Source organism: Grammomys surdaster, unplaced genomic scaffold (assembly GCF_004785775.1).
Source record: "Grammomys surdaster isolate TR1022 unplaced genomic scaffold, NIH_TR_1.0 125953, whole genome shotgun sequence".
Lineage (NCBI taxonomy): Eukaryota > Metazoa > Chordata > Mammalia > Rodentia > Muridae > Grammomys > Grammomys surdaster.
The window spans coordinates 1592049-1604302 of NW_021620773.1; the positions used below are offsets into that span (position 1 = coordinate 1592049).

Genomic DNA, 12254 nt, shown 5'->3' on the forward strand with positions numbered 1-12254 from the left:
GTCCTTCCTACATTGCGATGTAGGCTTAATGTGAGCGATAAATAAATAGCAATTGTAAGCCACTGAGGCTTGGTGTTTGCTCACTTGATACAGGAGGAAAACACAAGGAACTTTCAGAGCCAGTAAGACGAAGGCACTGGGAAGTGTGGGATCACTCCAGAGAACATGAATGGCGCTGCACCTTGATGTAAAAGCTGAGTACCACCGCTCTGCTCTCCGGCAGTGTTTACTTAGCATTTGTGAGGTTCTGGGTTTAATCTCCAGTATTACTGTCATGCCCACCTCGCCAGCAAGGAAGAAGCCACAACAGGCTTCTTCACGCACTTTATTGGGGAACTACTCTTGATTGTAAAGCAAAAGACCCCGAAGCCCGAAATGGGTGCTGCTTAAATAGTTATCACAACTGTGTATCAGTGTCTAATTGGTGCTTCTTGCAGAACTTTATTTGCATACAGCTCGGGAGGGTGAGGAGACGTGTCTGAAAGATACGCGTGCTCACAGCAGGTGTTTACAACCCTGAATACAGTTGTTTTCCACCTCAGACACAGGAAACAAGCGCCATCTTCTAATGGCGGCTCCTTACATATTACAAAATAACACACAAAAAGAGGGCTTGAGAGCTCTTCATCTGACTCAGAAGAGTGAGACCTAGGAAATTAACACAGGATGTTCATATATCGACTGTGTCCATTTTAAGTCCCAGCCTGGCATGGTGAATCAAGCCTTAGTTGCAACTGTAATACTGGGGAGGCCAAAGTACAAGGGTTACTTGAATCTGTGGATAACATGGCAAGACAGAAACAACATACGATCCATCACCTGACCTCTGAAAAAAATCCCTGTCTGGCCATCGAACTCAAGGGCACCAGAGTTTGCTAAGGGCTGTCAAACTCCTAGCCAGTGCCAATAACCCCTGCGTTCATGGAATCTCTTCCCCTAAGACATGCCTTTTCTGCCTAAAGCTTGTACTTCCCTTGGGAAGGGGTGGTGGTGGCGGCCTTGAATGTCTCTGTCAGGATTGGCGCTCAGTATAGGGCTCCGGATCCAGGAATGAGTCATATCCAGGAATTGCTCCATTGTGTTGCAGCCAAATCCAGGACATATTCCTAAAACCCGGATCTCTTCTGCCTTCCCTAGTGTGGCTTTCCGTTTTGTCCTAGGCTAGGGTGACTTTATAGCTACTAAGTCAAAGGTCTTTGGAGCTATACAGCCCTGCTTGCCTGTCAGGGTAACCTCATCAGCCTGTGTAATCACATGGCCTCTGGCCTGTCAGCATCTCTTTACTCCTTCACTCTGCTTCTTGGCTGCGTTTCTACATCATTCCTGCCCAACAACCAGCCTCTCCAGAGCTATCCAAAGGTGCTGCTGTGCCCTTCCCTTACATTTTGCATGCATGCATGTGTGTGTGTATAATATGTATTATGTGTGTATGACCACATAGAGGACAGAGGTCACTGGGAGGTAGCTCCCTTTATCCATTTCCTCTTTATTTTTGTTTGTTTGTCCGTTTGTCTGTTTGTAGACAGGTCTCTGTGTAGCTCTGGCTGACCTGGAACTCACTCTGTCTGTAGACCAGGCTGGCCTCAAACACAGAGATCCGCCTGCCTCTGCCTCCCAAGTGCTAGGATCAAAGGTGTGCACCACCACTGTCTGGCTTTTCCTCCTTATTTTTTTGAGACAGACTCTCTTACTGAACCTAGAACTTACTGCTTTATCTAGACTGGCTGGCAGCAAGCCCCCACCTGTCTCCATCCCTCCCCTAGTGCTGCAGTCATAGAAGCTCTAGCCTCTCAGGCTTTATGTAGGTGCTGAGACCTGAACTCAGGTCCTTATGCTTGCATGGCACGTGCTCATCCCATGCAGTTGTGTTCCCCTCAACACACACCCAGGGCATCCTCCCGCCCCCGTGAGGAGACAACCAGGAGACAGCTGAGCCAATGATCCTCAGTGCACACTCTTTGGACGTGTGGTGTCTTTTTCCCTACTGAGCCAAGGAACTTCTAATGTTATGTTATCATTGCCGCAGATTTCTTGAACACTGGCTTTAATTACCCAAAAAGAAATAGTCCTTCTAGCCATTCCAACCACCCTCACATTCCAAAGTCTGGGATCACTGAATGATTGTTGTCTGATTCTGAACCAACTTCTTCCAACGTCTATGCTTTGAGACTTTGTTGAATGAGACTTGTAAAATGGTAGAGTTATTTTGGTGTTCAAGTCTTCCTTCCCCAGAGTCACTTTAAATGTCTCCTGTCCGATTCAGAAAGAATGACCTGGTTGTTGTTATTATCTGCTTGATCATGCTTCATCTTGCAGCCTTTGCATTTCTCGGGCCCTTGAACTTGTACGGCACACAGTGGTAGCCATATCTCAACTCGTCCTCATTCTGGCTACACTGATCCTACCTGGAGGCTCGTGGCTGCCATTCCTACCAGGTCTAATGTTCATCGTAGTTACTATGGAGCCTGGCTCTGCTCGGGAACGGAACATCCTTCTTCTGAGCTTTCGTTAGTTCTTTGGCAGGACTGGGAATGAACTTAGTTGTAGCAGAACCAGCATTCCTAATAAAATCCTCACAATTATTTTCATTTTTTTCTATAATGGTATAAAACTACAATCATAGTAGGCCTTGCATGTGGAAACTCGTCACCTGTCCAACAAGCTGTCACTCAGATCAGCCGATGACCAGAGGTTATTGCTGTGTCACCTGACAGTAATTCTCATTCTTTTTCTGGGTATATGTTTGAAGAGGTTTCTCAGGGTTCTCCCTTCCATTAGAGACTATGACAAAGCCTGGCCCCTGATCATAACTCAACTGAAAACTTGCCTTCAGCAAACCCCAAAGCCCCACAACAGTCAGCCAGGTAGGCCTCCATCAGATCTCAGTTCTCATTTTCCCTTCTGGGAGTATGACCCTTGGTCCTGATCAGCACTGAACATCTCAACACCCACATATAACAATGGCATTATGGAGAGGTAATAGGGTAGGGAAGATGTAGGCCTGATATGTCCTAGATCACCACATGAACTGGTGCAAGAACAGCCACAGAACTCTATTCAGGCCACTGTTGCAACTCAGTCACTGCATCTTACCCCCATGCAGATGCCTCTCCCATCCCTTTCCGAGCAAGGTCCAGAACTAAGAGACCTGCCACTCAACGCAAGGCTCCTTACTCAACTGTGGCCGTTTGTCCAAAATTAGCAACGCCCCAGGCATCATCTGAAGCCTAGCAGGCTCCTTCCAATTGGGGCTCTGTAGTTTAAAAAAGAGAGAGTTCGCCTTTCTAAAGACAGGTTGGCCTTCAGAGCTCAGCTTTGAACAGAGCTGAGGGCTTACAGATACCTCTTTCCAAGTTTTCCAAGGCTCTAGGTCAGAGCTGAGCCCAAGCAGCCTTCACGTGTACTCACACCTGAGTCCTGGGGGGGGGCGGTGGGGGGGAGGGACCATCATTTGCATAACATCGCAACCCCACACAAGCTCTCCAGAGAATAATGGGCAGGTCCTGGGGTAGTTCCCCAGCTAGCAACTGAAAGAAAGTGCTTTTGGTTGATTCCTTTCAAATTACAATTCACAGTGGCCACCAGCTGGGAGAGATCCAAATACAGTTTCAAAGATTTCTGGGCCACAGAAGAGCTTTCTGTCCTGACTCTAAATAGAAGGACTACCGGCAACCCCCACCCATGCACAAGCCCAGAAACCGTGCTGGAATGTGACACTAAGAGAGTCACTAACTGAAGAGTGCCCCCACCCCATCCCCCATACTCCTCATGAGGTCTACAGTAGCCTCAGTCAGACCCAGCTCCTTTCTGTCCCATCTCTGGAGTCTCTGCCGTTCAAATTTTTCTTCTACAGTTTCTTGCAGATTTCATCAGGAAAATTCCAGATGCCCGGACAGCCAGGCTTCAGTGAAAAAAAAAAAAATCAATGACCAGTTTACTCTTCATTCTGAAGCACCCTCATTCAGCCTGCTAGAGGGCACCTTCAGCCCAGTGTCACATGATGTCTGCTCCCAACCCAACCCTAAGCCTGTGTTGGACCACTGGGTGAACAGGTCACATCCCCTCAGGTGAATGTGAGTCCTTATCCCCTACTGTAGTCGGGAGCTCCTTCCAGAACCCTGCTTATCTTCCCACTGGCTCCAGCATCTTTAGTGCTCAGTCATGGCCATCTTGATCCCAGAGGTCTTTGAGAGCCACTTTATCTTGTGGAGGAATCAAAGGCCAAGAATCTGGACAAGTTACTTCCCTAGGAACAGCCACCTGCAAGGAAATACCCTGGAAGAGACTTGCTCCGGAAAAGTGACTCAGGTCAGGGGCTTTTGAGGGCGGCGAGATCTGGGAAGTCCAGCTACCACAGGGACCTTTAGATGTAAAAGTACACTAAGAACCCACCCTTCCTCCCTCCGAGGGTTATATCTGTTATTCACCTTTAACAGTTAAAACTGGTGGGCAAAAATAAATAAATAAATAAATAAATAAATAAATAAATAAATAAATAAAGTTAAATTTGAGAATGTATAAATGAAGAATTAGAAACAAGTCATGTTGTCTTCCCATTAGTTCCTCAATACTAATGTGCCCTAAGTCATACCACACAGGGACCCAACAACCCCTCTCAAACACCAGACAACCAACAGACAGACAGACACACACACACTCAGCTGTCAACACCAGATACGCGTGTAGAAGGGAAAGGATTTTTAAAGAATCTGATAGATTGTGTTTCACAAAATTCACCAAAGGTGGTTGTGAGCAAAAAAAAAAAAAAAAAAGCCAGCAGCCAATCCGATTTGTTTCAGTCAGACGCCATGGTTTCTCTCTTTGCTCAGTCAGAAGGGGGATGCTGAGGTCTTTTCAACAAGGATCCCTCAAGTGTCTCATCAGAAGAAATGAGACAAACAAACCACCATTCGCCAGAGGAACTCCAGACACGCATTAAGAGCGACACAGCAGGAGAGCCAGATAATTGACCTGCTGCACTGCTAGGCAGTCCAGCAGCCGAGCCTACCGCGCAGGAGCAGAGAGCGTAAGGTTACAGCCCAGCACGGGACACCCCAACCGGCGCAGATAAGGGTCCGGAGCGCGCGAGCAATCTCCAGCTTCACCCTCTCCCGCCCCGGTCCGAGGTCCGCAGCAGCCCCACCCGGAAGGGTCCCATTAGGCACACAAACACACCCGGCTCGGCTCGCCAGCTCCGCCCCGCTTCGCCCCGCCCCGTCCCGGCTCTACCTAGCCCGGACTCTGTACCGCCCCGTCCCAGAGCCCGCCCTTCTCGGTCAGCCCAGTGTCACGTGACCGCGGTCCTATCCCAGACGGCCGGAGACCGACGCTGTCTACGACCAGTTCCTTCTCAATTCCGAACCGCCCCCGTCCCATGGCGCCGGAGCCTCCCGGTCAATGTGAAGTGACGTCTGCTCCTGATCCCAAGCCTCTGCTGGCACCTCTGGGTGAACAGGGTCAGATCCCCACGCGTGAAGTTAAAGAAGCCCTGATCCTTTAGGGGGCTCTGTGGAGTTACACCCCAGGCCATCCCCTTCCAAGTTCTGACAGATTCGCTGGAGCTTCAGAAAGTGGACCTACAGACAGAAGGAGTATTTGGGTCGGGGGCTCAGGGGAGGGGGAAGACTCGGGCCTGCGGCCTCAGGTGGGGACTGGCCTGGGCGCTCAGGGAACGAGCCTGCTGGAATCGCTCTGCCTTCCCTGCCAAGGGACTGAGAACACAGGCCCATCTGTATCCCTGCCATGGGGGCCCTGGGGACCCTCTTTTTGGCATTGGCTGCAGGCCTGAGCACTGCCAGCCCACCTAACATCGTGCTGATCTTTGCTGATGACCTGGGCTATGGGGACCTCGGCGCCTATGGGCACCCCAGTTCTACTACCCCTAACCTGGATCAGTTGGCTGCAGGGGGGCTACGGTTCACAGATTTCTATGTGCCTGTGTCTCTGTGCACGCCATCTCGGTGAGTGAGGGACCTGTACCTCCTCCCTTCCCTTGCCCCCTTCCCCCTCCCCAGCTCATCCCAGTTCTGTCTCTCTGTGGGCATGTCCACAATTCTCCCTGTTCTCTCTGTGCTCCGCCCTGTGTTCATCTCTGTGGGACTCACAGATTATGGATTACGTGGTTTGTACTACAGGGCCGCCCTCCTGACTGGCCGGCTCCCAGTACGATCAGGCATGTACCCTGGAGTTCTGGGGCCCAGTTCCCAAGGGGGCCTGCCCTTGGAGGAGGTGACTTTGGCGGAAGTCCTGGCTGCTCGAGGCTATCTAACAGGGATGGCTGGCAAGTGGCATCTTGGAGTGGGGCCAGAGGGGGCCTTCCTGCCCCCACATCAGGGCTTCCATCGGTTCCTGGGCATCCCATATTCCCATGACCAGGTAAAAACCACCTGAACCTTCCGCTGCCCCCATACACACCCAAGCCCTCATGCCAACTGTACCCTAACCCACAGCCAGACCTATTCCTCACAGGAACTACTCTCTGCTCTCCCCAGGGCCCCTGTCAGAACTTGACCTGCTTCCCACCAGACATCCCCTGCAGTGGTACCTGTGACCAAGGCCTAGTTCCCATCCCACTGCTAGCCAACCTGACTGTGGAGGCCCAGCCCCCTTGGCTACCTGGACTAGAGGCCCGGTATGTGTCTTTCTCCCGAGACCTCATGGCTGACGCCCAGCGCCAGGGCCGACCATTCTTCCTGTACTACGCTTCCCACGTGAGTGACCCTGGCCCCGCCCCCTGGCTGCCCAAGATGTGTACCCAGTGCTGACTCCAGTCTCTGCCCCCAGCACACTCACTACCCTCAGTTCAGTGGACAAAGCTTCACCGAGCGCTCAGGCCGTGGGCCATTCGGGGACTCCTTGATGGAACTGGATGGAGCTGTAGGGGCCTTGATGACAGCTGTGGGGGACCTAGGTCTGCTGGGAGAGACACTGGTCATCTTCACTGCAGATAACGGGTAGGAGCCAGAACAAGGGGTACTGCTCTATCATAGCCAGGACTCTAGGGTCCATCCACCCTAGCTGTTTGTTGGAAGATTGGTGTAAACCGCTTGGGTGCTAATCACATGGTGATCCATGCGGTCACATTCACTGGGAGCCACAGGTACAGAGTTTCTGGTCTAGGTAGGCAGGGGAGGGAATAGGCACGATTATATACTTTAAAATATGGGGTAGTGGTCACCAGCAGTGGGTCAGGCCCCTTACTCTGTCTCTACTGATGTCTTCCTTGTGTGTCCCAGTCCTGAGTTGATGCGTATGTCCGATGGTGGCTGTTCCGGCCTCTTGAGATGTGGAAAAGGAACAACTTTTGAAGGTGGTGTCCGAGAACCTGCCTTGGCCTACTGGCCAGGTCACATTACTCCTGGTCAGTCCTCTGGCCCCCTTTTCATAGACCCTTGGCCCCATCTCCCTAGCCTTGATGGTGATCTGAGTGGCCAAACAGCCATTTGTTCACAGGTGTCACCCACGAGCTGGCCAGCTCTCTGGACCTGCTGCCCACCCTGGCAGCCCTGACCGGGGCTCCGCTACCCAACATCACCTTGGATGGTGTTGACATCAGCCCCTTGCTGCTAGGCACAGGCAAGGTAGGGCCAATAATCCCTTGACACCAACTCCGCTGCCCCATGCTGGTCCTCCTTTAGGTATGACTCTGGGCAGTGCCAGAGAGTCCATGCCTCATGTCTCCTTTGATGAGTGGCCTCTGAGTATCACCTCTCAGGATCCCGGGTGGGCCAAAGTGGGGGAGTCCACAACAGGGCGTTAAGCAAGAGCTTTTAGAGGTCTCTCCTACCCTGTCATCCTGACTTTTCCCTCAGAGCCCACGGAAGTCTGTCTTCTTCTACCCACCCTACCCGGACCAGATCCGTGGGGTCTTTGCTGTTCGGAATGGGAAATACAAGGCTCATTTCTTTACCCAGGGTAACCGGCTTCTCTTCCTGGCTTCCCCTCCCTAACCCTGCTGCTGAACCCCCAGCTGCTCTGTCCCCCTTCTTGTGTAAAAAGCTGACCCCCTCCCCAGGCTCCGCTCACAGTGACACCACTTCGGACCCTGCCTGTCACGCTGCCAACCGTCTGACGGCTCATGAGCCCCCACTGCTCTACGACTTGTCTAAGGACCCTGGTGAGAACTACAATCTTTTGGAAAGTGTAGAGGAGATCTCCCCAGAAGTTCTCCGGGCTCTGAAGCACATCCAGCTGCTCAAGGCCCAGTATGATGCAGCTATGACCTTCAGTCCCAGCCAGATAGCCAAGGGTGAGGACCCTGCCCTGCAGATCTGCTGCCAGCCGAGCTGCTCTCCCCACCCAGCCTGCTGCCGCTGCCCAGACTTCCAGTCCTGAGGGGACTGGAGAAATCACAGGGGTCCCTCAAGGGTAGCCTAGGACCCCTAGCCCTGTCCTGAGTGTGTGGTGATTCGCCAGAGGGACAGGGACAAGTGTGTAGTTTGGACCTGGTAATGTAATAACGTCAGCTGGAGTTTGTTCCACCCTGGTGATCTGCGTGTGTCCATGGACACATCGCCGAAGCACTGGACGTGTCCGTTCACAGAAACTGGTAGTGAATTCAAGTGCCAGGAACCTGGAAGACAGGTTTTCCTCAAGAAGCATTGTAAGAGGCCCTGGAATGGCTACCTTGGTTCTTAAAGAAATCAGCCGTCTGGAATTAGGTGATAAACTGACCATTCCAGTAGAATTAAGAACTGGGGACCCTGCTAGATCCCAGGAAGGACCATTAGAAGCTCCTGAGAACACCTCACGGGGCTGACCAGTGTCTCAAGCTCTAAATTTCTCCTTTGTTCATACTTCAAGTCTCCGTGTCTTATCTAATTTTCTACCAAAAAAAAAAAAAAAAAAAAAAGGTTGTCTACAGAGTCATCTTTTAGAAACATCTATCAGGGGCCAATAAGATGACTCTGGGGGAAAATGCTTGCCGTGCAAACCTGGCAGCCTGAGTTCAATCCCCAGAAACTCACATGAAAAAGCCAGATAGAGTGGCCCACATCTGTAATCCCAGCATTCTAAGGGGAGACAGGAAAGAAGAAAGAATTGTCCAGAATCTTGCAGACCAGGTAGCCTAGAGTATACAGCGTGGTAGAAATAAGAGAGGGTCTGTCTCAACAAGATAGGAAGAGAACCAGATCCCTGAAGTTGTCTTCTGATCTTCCCATATGATCTGTGGCCCACACGTCTGAACTTATATGCATCACACACTCGCAAGCAACAACAACAACAATAAATGTTAAAAAAAAAAAAAGCCTACTGAGTTGGAGTACACCATGCTCAAATTTCAAATTCCTTCCGTGACCCACCATTTCCTTAATCCCCCTGCAAGCTGGCTTGGGTGATCTCTCTACTGGCAATATTCTGCCTCTGATTGTTAGCCTCTGTAGAAAGGGACTTTTGACAACCTACCTGTGTTTCCGTGATATAGTGTACTGGCATGTCCAGGTATATATTGCATCTCAGGTGTTCCTCAGTATTGGTCACATTACAACGGTACCCTTGGGGTATGTCCATATCTCTAGCCAACTATTGTTGCCTTTTTTCAATGGGGGCAGACTTCCTGAGGGCAAGCATACAGCCTCTCTCCTTTAGGGTGGTGACCAGTCTGAGCTGGTTACATTACAGTAATTGGTCCAGAAGTGGCATGTGTCTAGGACTTCTGGTAGAGAGAGGTTGGAATGATCTGGGTGAAGACCTAACATTGGCAATGTTGCCGGTCCCAGATGGAATCATGCAAATATTAAAACAGCTTGTCCAGCTGCCTGTCTGGAAGGCATCAAATTTAAAAAGTAGATCTTGCCTGTTGATGTTTCTGCTGGTGAGCTATCTGTTGCTTGCAGCTGATGTAGCCTGGCAGAAACGAGGCCTGAATAGAGTACATGGTGTCCACTTTGAGGGAACACCATTGTGGTATCAGATGCTTGCTTGGGGTCCTCCACATCTCCAATTTCCATATATCTCTTCCATCACCTCTTATCTGGTTGAGAAACTACACTGAGCACACTCCAGGGTCTGCTGTGTCCCAAGCTCTGCACATGGATAGAGGTTTCTTTGGGGCTATCCAGTAGGAACCGATGCTGGCTTAAAGAGCTCCATCATTTGTCTAATCAGGGGACTGGTCCCAGATGATTGGTACCTCAGTTCAAGGTGAAGATAGAACTGAAACAGATGGATTACCCATATGTCACATGCAAAAGCAACAATGTCACACACAAAATAACAACTAGTCCTCTATCAAAACCAGTAAATACCAGCACCTGGGTACAACCTTTGGGAAGAGCTTCTGATCCGTTCTTTCACTGGCCTAGGGCATATTTAAATGCTGATCCTATCATATTTCCTTACACTGTAGTGCTGGAGCAAGGGGTCCTCAAAGGATAGAAATGAACTTAACACAGGGATGGGAGGTGCATGGGAGACTTCAGTGTCATATAAACCATGGAATCTTGCAGAGTGTGGTATGTGGGTATTGCCTAGACAGACAATAGGAAACCTGGGGGTGTGACAGTCTGAATAGGGGGTGTTGACACAAAGCATGTGTGTAAATAAGGCAGTCAATCTACACACTCAGGATTTCCATATTTTCTTATATTGTTCTGTGGTTCACACTGATAAAATATGTATCAGTCTCTGATAGCAATAATCCTGGTCATTTGAGAGCATAATCACGCAGCAGGAGTTGGCCAGACAGTTTAGCTGCTCATGTGTCTTTGCTATGGCGCATATGCATGCATAAGTGCTTGTTTCTCATAGTTTTAGCCTACTATAACATATTCTCACATAGGCACACTTGTGTGTACTTACATGTGCCCACACAAATAGGCAGGCATGCCTATATACACACGTGCTTCATGTGTGCACACATTCACACAGATATAACATGGATATTCATGCAGATGCATGCATACAGATAAGGTATGTTCACACATGGATGATGACACAGGCACATGCATACAAACACACATGCACTTGAATGTATACATTCATTCATACATGCACTCAGTTATTATGGCTCCCAGATTCTGTCCTAACACGATTCTGATTTCACCATGTTCTCTGTGCAGTTCTGCAGCAAAGTGCCATCAAAGGACATCTTTATCATTTCTATGCTAAGGTGGAGGATGTAGGGTCGAGGGGAGCCAGCACCATTCCCTAAGAGCCTAAATTGTCCTTTCCCATGCATTTTCCCAAGTGACCAGAAGGGGGAGTAGAAGGGACGGTTTCATGGAATGGTGTTTTATTCAGTTCACCTTTTCTGAATGTTCTTAATTACAAAAGGAGTTTTCAAAGAGGGCACAAGTCACTGGGCTAATTCCGTTTTGACCTTCTCTGGCTCTATTTGTTACCTTTAACTTTTTTCCCTCCTGAGTCAATGTCTCCTCGGTTACTTTGTACTGGAATGACAGGACTGATCAGAACTACTTGATAAAACATCTACATCAAGGGATTCAAACCATCCCCAAAACAACAAGTAACCCTTGCAAGACAGATGGCCTCTGATGGCAATGTTACATCCTGGAGAATCTTTTGGAAACCAGATTGTTCTTCTCAAATAATGACGATGATCACTTCTCCAGAATCCCTTGCAGAACAAAAACTGAAATCACCACCTGACCAAGATCGGCTCTCCTCTCGGTTATGTAAACTCTGAAGCCCCACCCCCATTCATTGCCCTTTTCTATAAAATCTCAAGTTCCTGTTAGCCTCTTGAAGATCTCCTCAAGATAATAGAACCCCTTTGCTCTGCGCAACATGGCTACAAGTGACTAAATCCTTCTCTACTCACCTTTTTTTTTTTGGCGTTTTGGGATGGGGGCCCAGTCCGTTGGTACTCCTAGAACTAGATACTTTTGCCATAACAATGTATCATCAGACCAATCAGACACTCAGTAACCTTAGTCTGGGAACACAGTCCTGCCATACCCAAACATTATTCTCTCGGGTGTTATAATATTTAACCCCAGTTGTTTCATTCAGCGCTAACCCTTGCATCGTCATGAACACTCCCTTTAGGAGTCAAAAATCCTGTCTACCCATCAGTAACAAAGGAAGCATACATGTATTTGTGTCCCTCCAGCCTCCCTCTGACCCTCTGTTGGAGGCAAAGTGATGATACCGTGAGGGGCCAAGGTACTGCTTACTCATCACCGGAGCTGCTAGATCATACATAAACCATTCCTGAAGCAGTCGTGTATGCACACTCCTAGGAGAGAGAGAGAGAGAGAGAGAGAGAGAGAGAGAGAGAGAGAGAGAGAGAG

General features: G+C 49.6%; 1 protein-coding gene across 1 annotated transcript; it reads left to right on the top strand.

Annotated features, from left to right (window-relative positions):
- The first annotated feature begins 5306 nt into the window (after positions 1-5306).
- On the top strand, positions 5307-8854 carry Arsa (arylsulfatase A). Its single transcript, XM_028753693.1, has 8 exons — positions 5307-5960; positions 6135-6375; positions 6492-6710; positions 6784-6953; positions 7236-7360; positions 7453-7580; positions 7812-7914; positions 8015-8854. The coding sequence occupies exons 1-8, from the start codon at positions 5743-5745 to the stop codon at positions 8332-8334; spliced, it is 1524 nt and encodes a 507-aa protein (XP_028609526.1). The 5' UTR covers positions 5307-5742; the 3' UTR covers positions 8335-8854.
- Positions 8855-12254: the final 3400 nt, after the last annotated feature.

What these genes read in the sequence shown, in the direction of transcription:
- Arsa (XM_028753693.1), top strand. Translation starts at nt 5,743, where the DNA reads ATGGGGGCCCTGGGGACCCTCTTTTTGGCATTGGCTGCAGGCCTGAGC. An exon ending in TCTCTGTGCACGCCATCTCG is followed by an intron (nt 5,961 to 6,134) that starts GTGAGTGAGGGA and finishes TTTGTACTACAG; the next exon opens with GGCCGCCCTCCTGACTGGCC. An exon ending in GGCTCATTTCTTTACCCAGG is followed by an intron (nt 7,915 to 8,014) that starts GTAACCGGCTTC and finishes CCCCCTCCCCAG; the next exon opens with GCTCCGCTCACAGTGACACC.